This window comes from Lepeophtheirus salmonis, chromosome 1, assembly GCF_016086655.4.
Source record: "Lepeophtheirus salmonis chromosome 1, UVic_Lsal_1.4, whole genome shotgun sequence".
In the NCBI taxonomy this organism is placed as follows: domain Eukaryota; kingdom Metazoa; phylum Arthropoda; class Copepoda; order Siphonostomatoida; family Caligidae; genus Lepeophtheirus; species Lepeophtheirus salmonis.
Window position 1 is genome coordinate 32,473,346 of NC_052131.2, and position 23,316 is coordinate 32,496,661.

Below are 23,316 nucleotides of genomic sequence, written 5' to 3' on the forward strand. Positions count from 1 at the left end.
CAAGAAAAACACCTTCAAGGACGTCACGATGGATCGATTTTACATTTTTTTAAGGATTGACAAATGCTACTGGACTAGATGGGACCTCACTGGACTGGACCGTGTTCCTAAATAAGAACTGACACAACATTAGCTAACACTAGTCTAACATTGATCCATATTTAGGACAAAATACCTAGTTTTGGGTCCAAGTACTACTTGTTGCTCCTTAAAGAAGTTAAAATCGATCCATCGTGACCTTGTTAAAGGTGTTTTTCCCTTTTTGTAATTATTCGGTTATATAATTGAATAAATTATATAACTCAGTAAATATATAATATGTTCGTATTATAATGAAAATATGAATATTTTTTGCAAGATATGTGCAATGTTCTTAGACGTAATACATATCTCAAATATCTTATTTACTGCTGGTCTCTTACGTGAACTCTTGAACATTAAAAATTAATTTAAATGGAGAGTACATCAAGGCATAGCCTTTGAAGACGTTAAAATGTGCTTAGTTAAACCTCCTGCTTTGGGTATGTACGATTACCAACATTCTACAGTTCTTCAATGTGATACCTCAAGGAAAAATGGACTTGGTTACGTTCTCCTTCAAAAAGAATGTATTTCTTTAAAGTGTAGTACAAAGGTGGAACTTGAAGGCCTAGCAACCCTTTGGCTGGTAAAACATTATCCTCTATATCTCATTGGACTCGAGCTTTTTATTGTTATAACGGATAAATGATTATCAGCCTTTCTTATCGATTTTTGATAAACAAATAACATTGACAATGTCAAAATACAATATTATTGCATTATGCTAATGATGTATAACCTCACTCTAAAATTGCAGAAAACTTAGGGATCATTTTATTTTCTATCCTTTATCTTGAGTTCCTGTATTAGGTCACGACGAATATTTCCTATACAAACATATTTGTTAAGTATCTAAAATCTTCTCAATGAAAAAACAAAACAGAAAACGTAGATAAACTTAAAAGACTCTGCTAAATATAATAAAAACTATTCAGACTTAAAACGAAATATTAAAGAAAATAATTTTGCCAATTCAACTAACGCTTACTTTCAACAATTTTCAAAGTTGTCAAATATACTTTTTATAGATTATGTTCAAGGATCAACAACTTGTTTTTCCTCCTACTGAATTCAAGAAAATACTCTAGATCCTCAACTCCAGTCATCAAGGTATAGTCAAAACGAAACGTCGAGCCTTTTGGGAGGATATAGAAATAATATAAGTCAAACATTTTCATCTTGTCCTGAATCTGCATCTTGGCCACCTTCCCAGCCTTTCCTTCAAGATAATACCGTTACATATCCCTTCAAAAAGATATCTACGTTAAAAGAACTGTTTAATACACTTGTCTGTAAGTTGAATCTATGATATTTATTTGTTAATTATTACTCAAATATCTTCCCCTTCAGTGAGGTGTGATGAATCATTGATACATAATATTTACATTGTAAATACAAGTAGTTTTTAAATGAGATCTAAACTGATATATATATTAGATACTTTACAGTTGCTGAATAGAGATATTTGAATCAGGCCTCCGGAGTCGGTGGTTTGGTAGAGTCGGAAAATTTAAGATACTTGTGTTTTCCTATCCTCCTGGAATTCAATCCATATTTAGGAATTAATACTAATGCATTAACGTTCGGGTGTGGCATCTCTTTTTTGGATGGGAGGTTCAAGCTAGGAGAATGGTCTCTAGAGGACATAAAATTACACATCAATATGCCTAAAGGCATAACCTTCGCTCAAATTATTCACTAAATTATCATTAAGTTGTTTCAATGCAGTTCAAAATATCATTTATATTATTAAGGCCCAAATTCATTCTTATCTCATTAGATAAGTGAATTAAGACCACCATGTATACTTGAAGTGATCCACTCGCTTCCATTCTCTGCCAATATATCTTCTGAATCTTCGCTTTCGTTACCAAGTTTTCCCATGGAATTTGATAAGTGATTGTACAAGAAGATCCTCTCTTACAGGCTACATATAAATAATTTTTTGAGGGAAAATAGACATTAAATGTGTTTTTATACTGGGAGGTTGCGAAACATTTGACCATATAATGTTTTAATATGAATTCAAAATACTAATATATATCGGTTCGTCGAAAAAAAATTATGCACAACATTGTGGCCTTATATCTTGGTTCTAGATTCAGTAAAAAGGTATTGTGTATTTCTACAGAAAATTCCGAGGATTTTGAATATTTTTACCGTCTACTACGTTAAAAAGCGCATGGAAGCTGACCAGGACCTTAAGCGACGCAGTAGAAGTGGGAGATAACAAAATGTGGATCTGGAGAGGTACAAGAAGGCTGCAATCGCCACAATCACATCACTTGCAGAGGATTTCAGGGTTGTAAGGTCGACCGCATCTCTCCAGAAAAAAAAACAGCCTTAAAGCCGACGATTATCTCGACTTCCTGAAGAAGAAAGTAGTCCTGTGGCTCCAAAATTGTCGTCCAGGGAAGGGTACGTCGTATTCCAGCAGGACGGAACCACCCATGCACAAAGCAGTCCAAAACTTTATCGGCAAGAATCTCCCCACTGGACTTCAGCATCACGTCACCTATTGAGAACAAGGCCTGTTAAATTCGCCACGACAACGTGAACTCCCTCATAGCCGCAGCGGACCTTGTCTGGAACTGAATGTCCGTCAAGTACCTTTGGAAAACCTACAACGCCTTCCGAACTACCCTTAAGCCCTGCATTGCCGCTGAGTGCGGCTCAATTGATTAATAATGGTAATTGTAAGAATATACATATATCTACTCCATTTAATATATTTACATATATGATGTATTTATAAGTAAATAAACAAAGATGCGCCATAGAGCAAATAAAGCCTTTACAGCAAACAAGTTCAAAAGAAGGAACACAAATTCAAGCATAATTTATATACTTTATTTCTTTTAATTTATAATGGAATATATATCCTTTATCTGGGGTAAACTCTAAATACATTATACATTCAGAATTGAATAACGGCCTCATCTATAGCCCCCTCTTGAAGGTTCTATCAATATCTGTCACCTGTAGTCTTGGGTCCATTTGCCCTCTTTTTCGTCAAAAAACAAACATTCCCTTTGCAGACCAGTATTGAGCTGTCTCAACATCCGATTTAACCTCATAAATTTCCATAAATTTTTCCACCTTTGTATATATCCCAACAAATTATTGCACGTCGAGCCTTGAATTTTTAAGCCTTTTCAGAGAAAAAAACTGAATTGTTACTCCTCAAGAACCTCCAGGTGGATTATAGAATGGAACTACAACAAAACACGGAGACTGATGTTCCAGAAGGTATCATCCGAAAGGAGGAAGCAATGCATACTATAATTGTATGGGTAAGTTGACTGGAAGAGTTATTCTCTAAAGTTACTCTTGATATGGTCAAAAAGCTCATCCACTTCCTCGAAGGACAAGTTTGCAGAGCGTTCGAAATAAACCATTCTCGGAAGACTCCCATAAATTCATCTTATCATCTCAAAAAACTCAAAGAAAAATAGGTTCACTCATAAGCAACATTATTTAACTGGAAATCCATCTAATAACCAGTACTTAATAAATATTAATGAAAGAAGAGAAAGTATTAAAAACTTAATGAAGGATCATGGTATTTTTGTACAGGAAAGAGTTGCATCTCATTCTGATTTTAAAGCAATTCGATTCCCATGTCATTGGAATAAGGAAGTTGCATATAGTAAGTATAAATAATCATGTTTTGATCAAGGGTACGATAAATGTTGCAGTATATCCACTTTTATTCGTCATTGGAAGACTGTTTATCCCAAAGTGGGCATTATAGGGTTCACCATATTTGTTATGATCATTCAAAGATCTGGTCTTATTATTCAGAGAATTTATACAAAAAAACCATTTGGTTGATTGGATTTAAATATTAACGACAGTATGAAAGAGCGCATGTTGCAAAACAGGTCATATCCAAAAGTGTTCGGAAAAACGTCAGTCTACCCGAAAATTGTCTACCCGGCTAACATCAAAAGCATACAAGATCTCTAAGGAGACAGTGAGAAGGTACTTTAGGACTCTCTGGGCGCCAAGGCCTACAAATGACCCTTCAAACCCTTGCTCACGGAGGAGATGAAAAAGAAGAGGTTGGTCTTTGCAATTGACAAGAAGGGGTGATCTGTGAAGGACTGGAAACGTGTGGTTTGGTCGGATTAGAGCTTCTTCTAGATAACTACTTCAAAAAATCTCCAAAATGACAGGGTTTGACCTAGGAAAAAGCAAGATGTCCCCCCTGTCTCAGTTGTCAAGCATCCACTAAAGATAATGTTGTGGGGGGTGCATATAGGGCTGTAGGAGTCCGTGAGCTTTATGTTGTGGACTGCTACAAGAGGATCAACAGTGAGTACTATCAGACTGAGATTCTGGAAAAGTTTGCTCTGCCTGCACTCACTCGCAACAGCTTTGAGGGAACAATTAGCACCTACAAAATTGTTCCCCTGCCATCGGAGTCCATCTTCATGTAAGACAATGATCCATCCCATCCCTCCAAATCAACTTAGAAATGGTGCTTTGAGTCTTTCGGGTTATGGATGAAAGACCAATTGTCTGCCAACAGTCCTCACTTGAATTCCATTGAAAATATGTGGGCAATTATGAAGTAGATGTGCAAGAGCCTGATCACTTGCACATCCAAAAAGAAGCTCATAAGGCAAGTCAAACTGTCCGGCAAACTCTGAACCACAAAACCTTGGAGAATTTGATTTGCAGGCATGCCTGCCAGAATCAGAGAAGTCATCAAGAAATTCTTCTGTAGATTTCTGTATTGTCAGTCCTTTTTCCATATGAAATACACCGTAATTTCTCCAACGACAATCATTTTGTGTCACACCTTAGTGACCTATTTTTATCCAGAATAAGGAATCTCACATGAATATACAACTGATGTGTTTAAATCAAATGAAAATAGAAAGAGAATGTGTTTTTCATGGAAAAGGTGTGATTTGCACTGTCAATATTTGAAGAAGGAGATTAAAAAATGTGGAACTTGTAAATATTGCAGGAAAAATTATCGTAAAAAATCTTTCTAAAGATTTATATGTACGAGATATAACTAATAAGCTCTGGATTAAATATATACACATATGTGAATATGGTTTTTTTCTTATGGAACGAAATTTTTAATAATTTTAAAATTTTAAAACTATTTCTAGGAAATTATATTATGAACTATTTATTAACTTGAATCCATTGTGAGATTAATATCTAAAGTAAATCGTAGCAATTCGGGATATGATACTTTAGATGAAGGAATTAAAATTCCACAAATAATTTTTCCATTGTTAATTTCGATGTGATGCAACAATACCAAATTCTTAAAATATATTTATGTCATTTATCACATAAGATATTATATTTAGTTGTTATTAATAATTGAATACTTAGTTGAATAAGTAATACTTATTGAGTATTTAATCTAGATCAATTTAGTTTTATACCTAAAGGGTGGTTAAACTTCATTTATATTGTTATATCAAAAAATATATGTGGAAATTAAGAGAATCATTTCATACATATATTTTCTAATAGTTCACAAAATATAATTTTGTAAATCTAAACCTAACATAGAAACTATTTAATTAATATGATGAAGTATGTTATAGTTCTGTCTAATGGTAGGAAATTCATTATTAACTTATGAATCATTATCAGTAATAACCATCATCTTTTACATGTTAACATAAAGATTAATTAAAACTGGATAACAGTATCACATCTTTAAAAGTTTATCAGAATATTATTATTTTTACTATAAAATATAAATCCATTTATTCCAAAAGATTCAAATAAAATATGTTCTGGCACCATAATGTATATGTAAGTAATGATGTAAATTTACTAGGTCATTAATTTTTTTGTTTGAAAAAATAAAGCAAACTATAATATGAAATATACACTACTCATGTACATTTTTAAGATTAAGGGGAGGGAGATCTCACATTCTGAGACTACAAATTCTCCATTAGGCAGCATTCATACCGGTTTGTTAACTCTTCTATTAAATTTAAATATTCAGTGAAAATATTGCATTAATTGAACTAAAAGAGCTTAGTTTATATTTCACTTGTAATATAATTTAAGATATAATTCTATATGACACTAGGACGTATGACACTAGCCGTATTATATTTATATTTAAGTATGTACATACCAATGTAAATAGAACAAGATTAGGCAACAAGAAAATGGCTGGGGAAGCACAGCAAATTTATAAAATTAATATCTCCCTTTGTATTTCTGTTGACGTCATTGGTTATTAATACTACATAAATTTAAAAAGTAAGAATTTGTGGTTACTCGATGTCTCTTAAGCAATATTTTACTAAATATTATGCAAAAAGTAAGTTTTTAATTATTAAGACATAGACGCAACACATATTAATAAAGAATATCTTAAAATATATATTAGATTATTATTTTTTATCTTTGGCAAAGGTAATACACACATGAAGGAGAGGTTTACATACTCGAATCATGCAAATCCATCCTTAACTGCATAGTTATTGAACACAAAATCCCCACATTCCTCCCTATTAAACTTAAAAATGATTATAGAGTTAGCTGTAGAAGTAGGATAGCAGAGAAGCTGACAGAAGACGACCCTATCCGAAATGAAAAATTTAGAGCTATTTTTATTTCGACTGCTGCAAGATACTCTGTCTTTGCCATTAAAATTCCAGATTCTTTTAATCTAACGTGAAAGTACACAGGGGATTTGATACGCTACTACCCAAATACTAATGCTTAAATGTTGTTCTTTTTGTCTCCATCCTACTTTTTTTTAAATTGTATAATTTTAATCATTTTTATTCATTTGTTTTCTACCAGATCATTTTACTAATTTTATTGATGATTTTTATGAAATGTGATAAACGACTACGGAGTATTTTAATTATCTTTTGACTCACCGTGCTAATTAATTGTTGTATTGACTTTAGTTTAGGGATTTAATTATAAACTAAAATGTTTATTTATATATGTAACTTTATATGAAAAAATGATAGGGGCCTACATATCTTTTTTTTTTAATGTTCCTTTAATTGGTTAGATGGAGTTGCACTGATTAAGTATAAGTAAACATTAGAGTATTACAATTACTCCATTTAACCTAGGAATCTTTTAGTGAAATCAATATACATAAAGTATATTTCTTTCTCTAGGAATCACCGGGGCGCGAACGTACACAGATCAAGTTCAAGAAAATAACTCCCGAGCGTGCACTGGTTTTTTTGGGGAGTTCATAGAAACAGCGGGGATTGTTTCATGGTTGAGGTTGAAGACCAAACTACTCTGTTGCCACTCCTTGCAAACGCCTATCTTATTTTACTTATTTAATTCAAAAATTATGATATAAATAAAACTTTAATATATATACACTATCAAAAATTGTTATTTTATTTATATCTGAGTGGTAGAAGTAGTCGTTAAAAATATTTTGGGTTTATATTGAAAACACATAAATTAGTATCATTCATCTCAGCTACTGCATTGATTCATGCTCATTCAAATTTAAATTAAAAAAATAAGAATTTGTAGTATCTAATTCATTAATTTCCTATATCTATATTTTTCTATGTTACAGCATAATTAATATCTAGTTGAGTTTAGTGGGAAAAAAATCTTGGTATAGAAAGAGAGAGAGAGATAAAAAAGGAAGAATAATTAGAAAGATTTAATAATTTTTTAGTAAACGTGTACAAATGTTGTATCCAAGGAGGTTTTACAATCGAAATTTACCTATTATTGTAATGTATTAGTGTTTTCTTCCCCCTTGTTCTCTTCTCCTATTTTCTTGTACTTCTTTTACCTCGTTTTAAGTATAAATAGTAGTGTATTTTATGTATTTGTCAGAGTAGGTTTTCGTAATAATAATAATACAGATGTTCCTTTCAATAAGTATTGCCTTGTTCTTCCACGCCATTTCCTCTCCTCATTTCTCTCGGTCATCCTGGATTCCTTGGTTTAAAGAATTTGAATCTCCTCACCTTCGTCAAGACGCAACATTTGCGACGAGGATGGGATCAGGATCACGTGACCTCCCTGCTGTGGGATTGTCAGCGAAGCTAGCCCTACTGTAGTTGGGTACCCCCTTTTCGTCGACAGGGAGAACGCTCGTTCGTCTACGGAAGGCGGAGCAATACAAGTTGTGCCGCAGTTTGGGCCTCGCGGAGGAAGGAAGAGAACCATAGTCACTTACAAGAAGTGAAGTGTGTGTTCGTGTCAGACTATTTTTTTCGTTGTTCCTACTCTCCAGTTCACCTCATTGGGTTATGAATATGCAATGGTTTCTCCTCCATCCAGAGTTGGATGAGGGTACATTGAGTGAGATCGATATGTCTCCCAGAGATGAGTAGGATGATCGTGCCCCTAAAACCTCTATAAGGGTGAACGATATGTCTTCCAGGGACGAGCAGGGTGTTCGTGTCCCTAAAACCTCATAAGGGTGAACGATATTTCTCCCAAGAATGGGCAGTGTACTCACGTTCCTAAAACCTCCATGAGGAGTAGTGATCTCTTTTTCCTGTACGTGTGCTGAGAGCACGGCACGTCTATGGAGATAAATTTTATTTATACAAGAGCAAATGGTTTGTCCGCGCCTGGTTACGGATGGAGCGGATCAATAAGCTTCTACTCATAGAGTGGAACCTGTTTAAGCACCGGCATGGATTTGGTGCTTGGGGGGGGTGGTGTAATCTATAAGTGTTTTTCTCCCCTTGTTCTCTTCTTTTATTTACTTGTATATATATATATATAAAGTACAGTTCTTTACCTCGTTTTAAGTATAAATAGTCGTGTATTTTATTTATGTATCCGAGTAGGTTTTTGTTTAACTAATATTATGGATGTTCCTATAAACAAACCTTTGTATTATTCCTCTACGCCTTTCCTTCTCCTCACTTCTCTCGGTCGTCCTGGATCTCTCCACCTTTAAATAGTTTGTGTCTCCTCAACCTTGTCAAGACACAACAATTAAATAATTATAGTTTATAGTAAATCGTTTAGCTTAGAATTTGAACATAAATAAAATATTTTTCATTGGCTATCTTTAAGATAGCGTGTTTGTGCTAATATAAATATAAAATATTTAAGACTAGAATAAATTATATACGTGTTATTACTTAGTCAAATTGATTACTACACCGTAGTACGTACAATAAGTGACGTGGTAGAAAAGCGACATCTTGTGAAAATATTATATAAATATTCCCCAAACTATTTCATAAGGATAACGGTGCTCGATGCGCTGCTTGGTTTAATGCTTTAAGTAAAACATGGTTCAAGTAGATCAATGGGCCAGTACATTACAGTAGAAATATAAAAATGACCCTTTGAAAGTAGTAGATCGGTGCATTTTGATCAACCCTAACTACCCCTCCACTAGATCTCATTCAAAGGATATTACAAGAAATATTAAAGTCAGACAGACATTAGAAATAACATTTTAACTCGTATAACAGTATCGTACAAGTTGCGCTTTAAAAAACCTCTCTTTTTTTTGCACAGGTTTAAACAGTTACAAGAATTTTTGTTCAAGTTGTAATGTGTACAAACCTATTATTCAAGTTGCAACTTTTAGAATATTGTCATACAAGTTGTAATTTATACAAAATCGCAACTTTTATACAGCATAATATCTATATTAAATGTTCCTTTTCCTTCATTCTCAATAGCAAAAAGGTTAAGAACTTTATAAAGAGAAATGAAATGTGTCTTTCACATTTGAATTGAAGAGTAAGGAGTTTAATTTCTTTGAGAAAAGTCCATAGGTAATAAAATAACAGATTCTTGATAAATTTTAGCGAATTCAACCCTCCTCTTGTAATCGCTGCGTTTTCTTTGGACATGGTACATGCGCTCCTTCATACCTTCGTTAATATTTAAATCCAATCAACCAAAGGATTTTTTTGCATAGATTCACTGAATAATAAGACCAGATCTTGAGAGAATGATCCTAACAAATATAGCAAACACCGCTTCGCTGTCCCATTATAGGTACAGAATTCGGGAAACATAGTCTTCCAATGAATTTTGATCGTCCCTATCAAGGGCATTAAAATTTCAAAACACATAGGCTCCATGACTCAATGGAGAAATAGAAGACTATCTCGCCGAAAAGAAAGGCATTAGTAATCAAACCAATTAAAAGAAGGAGTTATTTTTTCTAATGGATCCATTGATCCTAAAGATCAGAAGCAATAATTTTCGAGCGACATTTTAATTCTAGTTCCTTATTTTACATTCACATCACGAAATGTGACGTCTACATGCTCCCAAGGTTACTATAAATACAAGGTTACACCAAAACGTATGTACAACTGATGTTTTGACATCCACCACGCTTTTAATATTGACGTTATTAATTTTAATATAAACGCCTACAAGAATATATCTTTATCAAAAAAAGGCCATTAAAAATGTTAGTCACAAGTATTAAGCAAAATTTGAATGCCAGAAATAACCGAATCAGAACCACTAAAATTTAGATGATGAATTGTTAAGACAGGAAACTGTTAGAACAAAGAGCTGCATAGAACCTAGAATCCCAATTTAAGGATCAATTGCATCCCTAGTACCTACTAAAAAGTAGATTTTAAAAAAAGCTGACAATTAAGTAGACGTACAAATGAGATTTTCATGCATGTCATATATTTGTCTTGCTTTAAACAGAATAATGATCATAATAAAATAAATGAAAGGTTTGAAACTTCATCTTCTTTTTATGTACTCTGGAGACCCGGACCCTGTGCAATCTTTTTCAATCTTTCAGCTGCAGAAGGTCCCAACTGGTTCACCATTTGGTAAAATATATTACTGGGATCACTTAATAAATCTAAAGGTGCTCCTAATTCCTAAGAGAATAAAAGAATGTTAATTTGAGAGGAATAATTATTGATGATGGATTTTACTTTGATCTCTCCATCACTCATGACCAGTATTCTGTCAGAGTCCATGACAGTATATAGACGATGAGCAATTGTAAAAACTGTACAGTCCTTGAATTCAGTTCGAATGGCTTCTTGGATAAGTGAATCCGTCCTATATTAGCCAGGAAAAATAACATATTTACCATGATTTAATTATATTTTATATATCTCCTTACATGGGATCAACGTTCGCAGTGGCTTCGTCCATAATTAAAACTTTATTTTTCCTTAAAATAGCTCTTGCCAAACAAAAGAGTTGCCTTTGTCCTACAGAAAAGTTATTTCCTCCCTCACTTACCTCCGTTTCTAATCCTCCCTCTAATTCAGAGACTGTGACAGATAATTTTGCCTAAGAAGAATAGATCATGAGTCATGTAAATATACCTAGATTGCTAGTATTATGTAAATTTACCTGCTCTAAAGCGTGCCAAATGGCAAGTTCTCCATACTCATCAAAGGGATCCAGATTTTTACGGATCGTTCCTTTGAACAATAAGGGATCCTGAGGAATGATGGAAATCTTTTTTCGCACATCTTGCAAACTCAATCTACAAATATTCACTCCATCAATAAAGATTTTCCCTTCAGGTTCGGCTAAACGAAACAAAGCAGATATCATGGAGGACTTTCCTGCCCCTGTTCGTCCAACAATACCAATCTGAAATAGAACGAATAACCTTTTTTAATAAAAAAGCAATTGTCTAAGCCTTAATATATTTTTTTGAAAATTAATATGGGAAAATGGATTTTTTTCATAGCTATTAATATAAAATTCCTCAAAAGTGAGAGGGGGGTGCAGTGGCTCTATGGCCCCGGCGTCACTGGTATAGGTAGTAGTATATGTGTCGTGTACAAGTATAGCGTGTCAAGAATGTCATCACTTATAAACAGGTATATAGGAGATAAGTAAGTAATTTTAAAATATCAAAATGAAATGGTATCATCTATGTATGGTAAACAAGATGGGGGAGTTTAGACCTCAATATTGTGACAACCCTTAGATTTATATTTATGAAAATGTAATCATCAGATTCAGCTGACAAAACGGTGTAAGAAAAAATATAAAATCCTTGAGATATCCTCCGAATATTATGTTCCTCCGTGAAAACGCACGTCCAAGGACGTAAATGACTCGATAGATAATGATGATAAATAGCTTAGATTTATCTTAACAAATCTGTTGTCATGATATAATTTTAAATTGGTGCAGTTAGTCCCAATTGTGTAATTAGAACCAGATTTATTCTGGAAAACAACATTGGGGAAAGGAAATGTGGCCTCCTAGCTCGCTGGACCTGACTCCCGATAAACGTCCTATTCTATAGGCAGTGTCCAACATGAACAAGGAGTTTCTAATCAAGGTCTGTGCCAGGCTCAGGGACAGATTTAAGGCTGTGGTTGAAGCTGGAGGTGGTCATTCACTTCACTATGGACCCTTTTATGTAATAGCAAAATACTTTTTGAATTCCTGAATACATATTGGGAAATTAATTAAAATGTAGGGTTTTATCCTTGAATTTTCTGGATTAAAAATCCCCAGACCGTATATATTAAGTTGTTGATTGGAATATATGGCGTTGTAATTAAATAAGACACTATAAGACGATAAATTGGATCTTGTACACAACAGCATAATACGGATTATATGTTTTACTTAAATGCCGATCTACATACCTTTTCAAATGAATTTGTTTTAAAACTCAGTCCCTTAAGGACATAGGGTGTGGTGCCATCATATTTCAAATTAACGTTTGAAAATTCAATAACGCCTTTATCTGGCCATGAGGGATCTAATTTGATATCCCCCTTTAAGCCCTTTTCCTTGGGTAAGTCGCCATACTCTGCAACTCTCTCAACAGATGTCATAAAGTTCTCAACTTCTGCAGATTGACGAAGGCCCCACTGTATCATTCCACAGAGAGCAAGAGATAAAGTTAGACTCAAGCCCACGTCACCTCCAGTCGCATCTTAAAGAAATTATTGTTTTATGTAATTATTACTAAATGTGAATAGTTGTGCCTTACCCCTATTATAAAATAAAAACATAGAGACCATGGAGGCTGTAAAGAGGGAAAGCATCAAGTCTCCACAAAAGGCAAAAAATCGATTAACCACTAAAAAGGAGTAATAGGAAGAAGTGTGGATATCCTGGAGATAGTCAAATTCCTCAATGAGCATTTCTTCAATTTTCATAGAACGAATGGTCGTTAAGCCGTCGAGGGATGATGCCAGTTGTGAAAATACAGGAGATCTAAGGAATGAATCATGTTACCCCTCGTTTACAATATATTCTCTATTGTTACCTTGTTATTCCTTCGAGTCGTTTGACTGCTCTTGATGCATTCAGGTAATATTTACGTATCGTCAAAAGGATTAATAAAAGTACAACGATTCCAACGACGATTAAGGGATTCGTCATAGATATAAGAATAAAAATACCTGATCCAGAGAGAAGGGCCTGCAAGAGTATGAAAAACAAATTATATAAAGAGGTATACAAAAATACTCCTTGGACATTACCCAATTCGTGTCGATGAGTACAGGTGGTAAGAGCTCGTCAATGGAGCCGATATCCTTTGAAAATCTATTCAGAATTCGACCTATACGTGGTTGGGTTTAAAGGATTATTTTTGAAATATTACATGGTGGGTCGTCGTATTACTTACCATTTGGATTGAGATCAAAGAATCTTGAATTTGTGAAAGCCACTTTCTCAAACATTCGATCATGAAGAGTTTGAGACGATCGCATGCATGACATGAAAAGCTGTCTTACACTCAGCTGAGCAGAAAATAGAAGAATAATAATCAAGGAGAGATAGATCGAGCAGTAAATAAAGTTGAAGAAATCCACTTGAAAGTCAGCTGTAATTTGTAATGTCATGTCCTGGTATTCTGAGAAATAAAATGTGGGAGGTAGAGGACCCAATTTTCGTGCATCTGCAGCATTAGTCCTAATAGGTTAGGGACATATAAAAAACAATTCTTTCAAAGGTGAGGAGAGACTTACCATAATCTGAGCCACCAATCTGAGACAACAAATAGGGTATGCGTGATCAAACTCAGGAAATAAACACAGAGAAACTTGAAGAATCCGCCTCCAGCCACAAAGTATTTATGGTAAAGAGAAAGAGAAACGCTTCCCTCGATGATCGTTTCTTTAGATCCCATTTTCCATTCCTGGGATCCCTTCTCTTCTGGAAATGTGTCTCTCTCTGTTGAACCTCCAATATAGGGAACGGGAACAAGTAGGGATGTAGAAGATCTTCGAGATCGAACTCCTTTCTTTAATTTCTTTTTTTGAGAACGCATATATTCTCCATCTGATTTGACATCAGAGAGAACGTCAGATAACAGATCTGAATCTTCTTCTTCGGATGTGGCTTCCAAGTATGTTACAAATCCAGATTGACTCATAAGTTTTTCATAAGTTCCACTCGCTAATAATGAGAGTTATATTATTATTATTATTATGCTAAATGAAAGAAAGTTCCCGTATAAATCACCTTCGATCTCTCCATCCGAATTTAAAAGGATGATATTATTTGCATTTTTTAAAAACTGGAGCTGATGCGTGACTAAAATGACAGTTTTGTCTGATAGAAATTTTTGAATACAAGTGTCAAAGAGCTGTTGTCCCACATGAGGGTCAACAGCAGAGAGTGGATCATCCAAAATGTAAATATCTGCACTAGCATACACACAACGAGCAAGGTTAATTCTTGACTTTTGTCCACCGGACAATGAAATCCCCTTCTCCCCCACGAAAGTGTAATCACCATCAGGCCATTCACGAACATCATGCTCCAATGCACAAACTCTGATCACCTCTCTGTACCTTTTGTCAATGAGAGGCTTTCCCATAAGAATATTTTGCCGAACAGATCCACTAAAAATCCAAGCCTCTTGAGAGGCATAACTAATACGTCCCTTAATATTGATCTCTCCGTAAGAAACTGGGAATTCTCCCAGAAGTGATTGGATTATGGTACTCTTACCACATCCAACTGGACCAATGATGGCACACAGCTCTCCTATTTCAACAGAGAAGCTTATGTTTTTTAGTGTGAACTCATTGCTGGAGTCCAACCATTTCCCTGATATCTTTGTCACTTCCACAGTGAGAGGCTCATATCGTCCAGGGAGAATCACGTGATTAATCTTGGATTGCACATCCCTTAGTTCCTTGAGTAAAAGGAACTCCTAAATGATATCAAACTTAATGATTAAGCATGGTCATGAAACATTATAATTATATATGCAATGCTTTTATCTGTATGCATTGATAAGTGGATAATTAGTTAATTATTCACCTCAATTCGTTTCATAGAGACAAGTGCTTCGGATGAAGCGGAAATGGCACTGGGAAAGAAGTGGGTCAGAGGTAGTTTAATGGCATCAAAAAGGCCAAATATCAGGAATATTTTTTGTGCATTAATCTCCACTCCAAAGAGTACCATAAGTAGGAAAACAGGAAGTAATACAAAACGACTGGAGGTTGAAAAGAATGCATAATTAAAGGATTTGCATCCCGCAGTTTGTTTGATTACAGACATTTCATTTCTGTGAGAAGGAGATGGAGGAAACAAATGAATAACTAAAAATAGAGGAAACCCAAAATAATGTACTTACTTTCTTGCATTGGTAACCAGCTGAACAAATGGAGTCTCCCATGCGTACATTTTGATCACTTTAATTCCATCTAAAATCTCGTTCATGATTTGAATCCGAATATCCGTCTTGCTAGCAGTCATGAGTCGGAGTTTGGAGAACATTCTTCCCATGTAGGCTTTTAGAAGAAAGAAGATTGGATAACAATAGGTTGGAAAGGCTATTCAGAACTTACTTTGAAAAAATATGAAAAAAATGAGGAGACCTCCACCAGCTACAGCCTCAATCCCAGCAAAGTAAGATGTTATTAGCATAACACATATAAATTGAATTGGAGCTACCCATAGGTACTGAAGGAAGACTGTAGAGTTATCGAAGCGATTCACATCATTTGATAGAAGATTCACCATTTGTCCAATAGAACTCCTTCCAAGGGATGCTTTGCTCAATGTAAGAGCCTAAAGAAAAGAAAAATTAAGATCATTAGTCATTCCAATGAGAATAAAACATATCATCAGTTGACCTTTCGATAAATAATTGCAGAGGCAGCAATTCTAAGTTGCATTCCTGTTTTCAAAGACAGATACCAGTATCTTTGATCAAAGAGAACAAAAATAACCCCTGCCCCTACGAGGATTCCAGACCAAAAGTAGAGTTCATCCTCTGACATTACCGTTCCACCAGAACTAAAATAACCAATAATCTTGAAGATTGCAAAGGGCTGAGCAATCCGTAGAACACATTCCTCAAAGAATACAAAGACACCTGACAATAACGTCTGGAGCCGAAATGTTCGGATGGCGGCTTTTGCAAAACTGGGATGATAGTTTCCAGAGAAGGTTTTGACTTTTGATAGTTCCTTTTGCCATTCTCTATATTATGTAAATGAAAGAACCCAAACATTAATATCCGACAGAATACATATATTCATGATTAAATACTTACTTTTCAAGTCGGTCGTTTAATTCACGCGAATAGTCCTCTCGAAGAGTTTTGTACAGGTCATGAACATCAAAGTCTTCCTTTTGACCCTTTCGTATGAACGGAATGGTCCATCTACAATGTTAAAATGAATAAATAAAAATTTGTTAAATCCTATTAGAATAAAACTTGATAAAGATAATAGCCTTACAAAAATAAAATATTCGAGAGGATATTTGTTTTGGACTTTGGATTAGTCTCCTGGAAATATTCCTGTTGGAAATCCATTGAAATCCAATTAAGTCATCAAACAAGACTGAAAAAAATAAAAAAATAATTATTATTAAGGTATCCTCTACCCTACAATAAATATTTAATTGTGCGGCAATTAGGGGACATATAACGACAGCACGGAGTAAAACTCATTATCGAAAAAAAAAACAAGAATGAAAATTTATTTTACCCAAAAAAAAAAAAAAAAATCTCCAACAATAAGAAAATTTCAAATAATTATAATCATGCAGTATTAATGTAAGCAAGTATTGATTTATATTAGAGTTTATATAAGAACTATAATATTATAATAAATGAAAGTATATACAATTTCCCCAATCCCATTTTTCCGAACGAACAATTTGCTTAAAAAATATTACATACATTAGATGATGACTCATACTATGTAATTTTGATTCCCATGCAGGATACTCAAAAAAATTAAAAGATACTGTGTTTCATTATTTGCCACGAATGGAATGATTCATTAATCAATTGATTCATTTCATTATGAGGATACTTGAACAGTTGTCTCAAACCAGTATTAGAGACGTTATAACAAAAATCATGAGAATCGCCCAATAAATCACGGCGTTATCTTGCTAACACAAGAATATACACTGTATTTTTTTTATTTTTTTTTATTTATTGAATATTTTTCGTATCGCTTTTCGCAGGGACTTTTGCTCTTTTTGTAGTGTAGATTTCTTATCCAATAACAAATATATCTTGATCAGCATAGATTGAGAGACGATGTTTAATGGGAATCATAGTTATATTCATCATAATCATAAATATACTTATTAATATTTTTTTTTTGACAAAATGTATGCTAGGTAAATTAGCTTTTTTGACGAAAAGTGGACATTGAAAATCAGTACCCTAAGGTCCCCAGAAATATTCTGAAAGGGCACCCAATAGAAAGAAGATATGAAATTTATTCTATGAGAAAATTACAAAATCCGAAAAACTCCATCTCTTAAAGAAATAGACCTTAATAAATATTTAGTGTAGTACAGCGTTTCTGAAAGCAGGTACCTGGGACCAATGTGTCAGGATCATCATACAGTAATATGTATTATAACATCTTGTTTTAAAAAATCTATTAAATTTTATATACAAATAAATATATTTGAATACATAAATACATTCTTTCTACATATGAAAGGATACAATTTCAAATTTAGATAAATATATATATATATCATTAACTGTGTAAATCCGTCTCAAGTATCCCTTGTCAATAGCCAAACGAGGTCAACATGACTTCAGTGTGCAGCATATATTTAATCAATTAGCCGCAAAAACAAAAGCCCCACAAGAACTGGACATGATTGACTGTGAAATGGAGCCTAAGTCTACTTCATTTGAGCTCTCCGGGTATTGTTGTTGCGTTCTTGTGTTGATGACTCCCTTTGGCGGTCAAACCAATTGTGAAGTACATACTAAACCTGTGATTTTATAGGTTAAAGTTATCATTATCAGTTTGCCTTATGCTCTGTTCATTACTGTCTTGTCTAAATGTAAAGGACATTTGCATTTAGGGTATCCAGTATAGATGCAAATGAAGCTCTAAGTCATACAAAAATTATTTAGAAATGTTATGGTCATACTCTAACCTATAATTATCTCATAATTTTTGAACAACTGTTTCATTAGGTAAGCTACAATACATCATTACATATCCAAAAAATAATGATGAGGTAATGGAGGGGATCGTTCATTACGGACTCATAATGCAATATACATTATGTGTACTTCACAATGTCATGACTGAATATTTGAAGTACTATTCAAAGTATGTGAAACTTATAAAAAATCAATGAGTGAAAAAAAACCAATTATATACATACATACACAACCCTTCAACATTAAAGTACACAATAATGATTTTTCTTAAAATTGATTCTATATTAAATAGTTTGTACTCTTTAACACATTATACCCCATTTCTATCAACAAATTATCCTCAGCAATCCTTCGAATGAACCTCAAAAAATACTCAAAGTATCATAAATTCATTGTCACAATGGAATAATTATATATTGATGGATTTCATTTGAAAGGTTATAGCGGGATCAAATATAGTCTCAAAAATCAAATGAAGAGTCTAAACCAGTGGTCGCCAACCTTTCAAATATAGCAAACCACTTTAGAATAAGCCATCGAGAAATGAACCTCTTAGATATACATTCACTTTTTTCTTCTGTACAATAAACTTCCTTATATTTCGATTATAAATTATTTATTCATTATGTAACTATCATTCCGTGAATTCTTCATCAGAGAAGAAAATAGGCACGGTCACCATAATGTTTGAGGTCATTAAGAAAACTCCTACATCCCTCCATACAGAATTATAGAAGCCTTTGAGTGGCATCTCTTCAAACTTTTTTGATGGTTTGGCAATATTCCTGGAAGGAGCAACCAAAGGTGGTGCAATCAAAACAAAACAGAAACCAAAACTATTCAATACTGGCTCTAAAATTGTATTGAGTGACTGAGGGAACTGTTATCTGTAGTGACAAAGTTTGAATAAATGTCTTCATGTTTTTTTCACAGTGTTTTATATAATATTCACATTTGTCCCAAGGTCAATTACCAACCCCATTTGGGGTCGAGGCCCACAGTTTGAGAATCACTGGTCTAAACTATAATATCGTTAAGCATAGATATCTTGCCTTTAGAACTTGAAAAAAAATGCATAACAATGGGTATATATATATATTGATGGATTTGCGAAGGGTCCTCAAGAATTAATAAAGCGTGTTTTTTGCCCTTATTTAAGATATTATGACAACTTGGAAGTTTCAGATGGAGGCGTTTTCTATTGGGAAAATCAAATTATTGTTGTTCCACAAATGTGTCGTTCTGAGCTGAAAATAAAGAGAAAACTAACTTGTTCTTAAAGAAGCGAGAATAAGGTTTTCGGACCCATGTTTCCGGCTTACATGGCTTTGGAAATAATCGTGAATAGAAAGGTGAGATAGAATGGGATGGCATTTGGCTTAATAAGGGATTGATGATTCCTAACCACAATGCCAAAAGGTATATGTATGACAAGGTTAAGGTAATTAGAGAAAGGGAAGTTGAGAATGGAATGGATTAGTGAATTCAAAAACAGATTTCCGAATGCAAAAGAAAAATGGTTCAAAGCCTCTTCACTAACAAATCTTTAAAGAACAAAATCTATAGGATCTGCACTTTATGAAAAGTGCAGATCAATGGAAGCAGGTTCTCAGCACTTTTACAATGGTATGTAGAATAGTAAAGACTATGATGGGGCATGAGTGTTGTTGACTCTTACCTTATTTTGTATACAAAGCGACAGAGACTGACGCCGTTTTGAAGCAAAATAATAATATTCCCTGAACTAGAGTAGTTAAGCGTCGGCTAAAAGACACATTTTGCTTTAATTATATAGAAGATAACTCTCTAAGAAATCCTCAGTGTCAATCTCCATTTTTCATGAACAGACTCACATGTAACTACTCAATACTTATATCAATTCATATGACGTGTTCTCTCCTCAAGAAGCAAATAATAATAATAACAGTTTGAGAATTTTGTTTACTATGATGTGAGGACTGATGAATACTTTACACTCTAAAGCGCTCACTAACAAAAACAAACAAACCTGTGCTCCCCATATACTACATACAAAATGCATGGAAGAGAGTATTTAATTTAAAATATGGGCATATTTATGTATCTTATTCAAATGTTAATATATACGGTAAATGCATATGATATTGAGACACATCAGAATGCAATAACAGACACAAACATAGGCAGTCTCTTTGTATACAAGCACACGTCTGTAATATTAAATTAATACGACTACATTGTTATTTCTTAGATTAAAAAAATGTAGATAATATAACACATCAGGGGGAATTATATACAGGGGATCCTGTATACACGTTTGATGCTATATGCCCGCCCACGCCTACAATATATTTCAGTAATACTACTACGTTCTTATGTCTTAGATCCAAATATGTTATGATCAGGGAACACTGTATACAACACACCCTCTGATTGTTTTCATACATTTAGATAACCTTTGCTTAGAGAGAGAGCTATCAAATTTATTCTCAGAATACAGCAATTTCTTTTTAAGAAAAATAAGTTAAACAGTAACCCACAGACTGTCCCATCACCTTACAATCAATTTATTTTTTTGTTTGCTCATGCCTTATTCATGAAATTGTTGAAACAAAAAAATTGGGAGTAATTATCAATTACATTTCATGGAATGGATTTAATTTTACATAGTACTGAAATCAGATAGTATTGATCACATCAAAGCAGATTATATTAAGATTAAGGATAATCAGTTCCTCTGAACTGCTATATTCAAAAATAATTCCCTTCGATAATTACATACGTTGATCAAAGTAAATAATATAATTAGACAAAAGAATTTTAAGATCAAGGAATCCTAGATCCTGGTCCATCGATATTAGTCTTTTTGTGGTGTTGCTTATATCACTATTTCATCGGCTTACTTTGTTATATCCCCTCCCCCTCCATTTAGAATATGTTTTGGAATAAGTTTTTTATTACTCGTATCTATTTTTAAGTTTGATAGGGAGGAATGTGGGGGTTTTGTGTTCAATAACTATGTAGTTAAGGATGGATTTGCATGATTCGAGTATGTAAACCTCTCCTTCATGTGGGCATTACCTTTGCCAAGGATAAAAAATAAGCCTTATTGTTGGATATATTGAATCAAAGTGTTGTCTACTTCTAGAAATGAAGGATGTCCTGCCAACATGACATGAGATACATAAAGGACTGTTTAACGTCTGGCACGATTTCTCTGCAGATGTACGGAACTAGTATCGCAGCAACACTAATGGGATTTTAAACCATAATAATGACTGAAAACATTATGAAATGTAAGCTATATCACAAAGAAAATGACATAGAGTCGTTTGAATTTTTTGATGAAAAGTCGACTTCTTCTTAGTGTTTAAAATTTGAGATTCTTTGAGGGTTTAATTAGATAAAAGACATCCGAGTAGCTGTTCTTGTACATCAAAAAGTCCCTCCACACAAATCTTCATTTCATCTCTGACCTTCCCTCCACATAAATCTTCATTTCATCTCTGACCTTCCCTCAAAAAAGGTAAGTAAAAATGATCGCAAATTAACTGCTTGTTCATTTTCTATTTGGGAATTATTCACAGCATGATAAGAGCTGATTTGAGTTTAATTAATGAAGGTTTAGAGTACAAAATTAAGGAGAAGGAGCGAGTAAAGCCGATAGCTGACAATTCAAATACATAGAAATGGTTGATGTTATTGGGATACGCTTGTGGGGGAAACATAACTTTGTATCAAATATTTTCCATTTGGAGATAAACACACTCTTTTTGGTCTTTCAAAATTAATTATTATAAAAAGTGTTGTAGTTGATAAAAATTAAATTAACTTTAGAACATAATAGAATTATGAACATACTTTCAAAAGTTGGATACATGTAAATTCAGTCTCTCAACCTTTCCTCTAAGGAGATAAATAATTAAGGCCTGAAATTATATGAACATATATATTCATTCTTCCAAACTATTGTTCATTTAGTATGACTATTGATATCTTCCCAGATTATTACTTGGAGTTTATGTAGTAAATCAACGATCATAACACTAATAAGGGTTAAGAATAAAAGCTGACAAGAAAATACATAAACAAAATTGTGGGAAACCCATAGTAAGAGGGTCTGAAAGGATTAACTGGAGGTTTTTGCCTCCTCCCTTGCCCAATCAAGGATCGTTATCGTCCAAAAATTATCGCTTTGTGCGAAAAAATACATGCAAAAGCAATTATTTTTTCTTTTCTAAAAAAGATAATCTTGAATCAAAATCAGGGACATATTAAGCCCATAAAAAAGTATTACAGGCACCCCTGACGATAAGCACAAGCCAAACATAGGTGTAGATAGTAAGGGCAACTGTTCCCCCATTTTTGGCTACCCAAAAGCGATTCGGGAATTGCTTGAAAATTGTATTATAAAACTTTTAAAAAAATCTCATGAAAAATCTATGCAAAAAAAAGTCATCCAAAAAAGTCTTTTATTTGAAGAACATTCTGTTAAAAATTGTCAAATTTTACAAGTTTGTCAAAAAGAGTCAAATTTAAAACAAATAAATGCATTCCAAAAATTTTGGAAGAAAATGTCAATCTCAATAAATGGCAAATAAAAGCTTCCCGACCCTTTTCTATACAAAAGTCCTAATCATGGCCTTGAATTATATTAAGGCAAAATATTATCTCTCAAAAACTCTTGAAATAAAAATATGTATATAATATAAAATGAATAGAGGAAAATGAAAACTTACTTTTCTTTTACAGAAGACTCCGTTTTTTCAAATCTAGAGACAAAGTAGTGTATTTAACCATATAGGAAATCAAATCGAATGATTGACTTCCATACAATTCGAAATAAGCATGTTTTTGTACATGACAAGTGTGAAAACCTTGCGGATACATTATATAAGAAAACCGTGACATAATCCTCCTCA

The 23,316-nt window shown here is 33.6% G+C and overlaps 1 protein-coding gene and 1 long non-coding RNA gene across 3 annotated transcripts; one reads left to right on the forward strand and one right to left on the reverse strand.

Annotated features, from left to right (window-relative positions):
- Nucleotides 1–344: 344 nt before the first annotated feature.
- LOC121124131 (uncharacterized) lies at nucleotides 345–7,430 on the forward strand. Of its 2 annotated transcripts, none has more exons than XR_005866245.2 (3): nucleotides 345–667; nucleotides 1,122–1,373; nucleotides 7,218–7,430. It is a non-coding gene; the product is annotated as an uncharacterized lncRNA (long non-coding RNA). The 2 variants fall into 2 exon arrangements; XR_005866244.2 differs by lacking the exon at nucleotides 7,218–7,430 and adding an exon at nucleotides 1,530–2,914.
- Nucleotides 7,431–10,687: 3,257 nt separating this feature from the next.
- On the reverse strand, nucleotides 10,688–23,224 carry LOC121124141 (ATP-binding cassette sub-family C member 4). The gene is made up of 18 exons (XM_040719267.2): nucleotides 23,134–23,224; nucleotides 16,725–16,829; nucleotides 16,538–16,648; nucleotides 16,116–16,464; nucleotides 15,828–16,050; nucleotides 15,614–15,770; nucleotides 15,295–15,544; nucleotides 14,488–15,184; nucleotides 13,992–14,421; nucleotides 13,649–13,935; nucleotides 13,503–13,582; nucleotides 13,286–13,440; nucleotides 13,007–13,233; nucleotides 12,657–12,949; nucleotides 11,395–11,640; nucleotides 11,159–11,331; nucleotides 10,965–11,094; nucleotides 10,688–10,907 (listed from the first exon to the last, which is right to left on the reverse strand). Exons 2-18 carry the CDS (start codon nucleotides 16,799–16,801, stop codon nucleotides 10,776–10,778), a joined length of 4,017 nt encoding a protein of 1,338 aa, XP_040575201.1. The 5' UTR covers nucleotides 16,802–16,829; nucleotides 23,134–23,224; the 3' UTR covers nucleotides 10,688–10,775.
- Nucleotides 23,225–23,316: the final 92 nt, after the last annotated feature.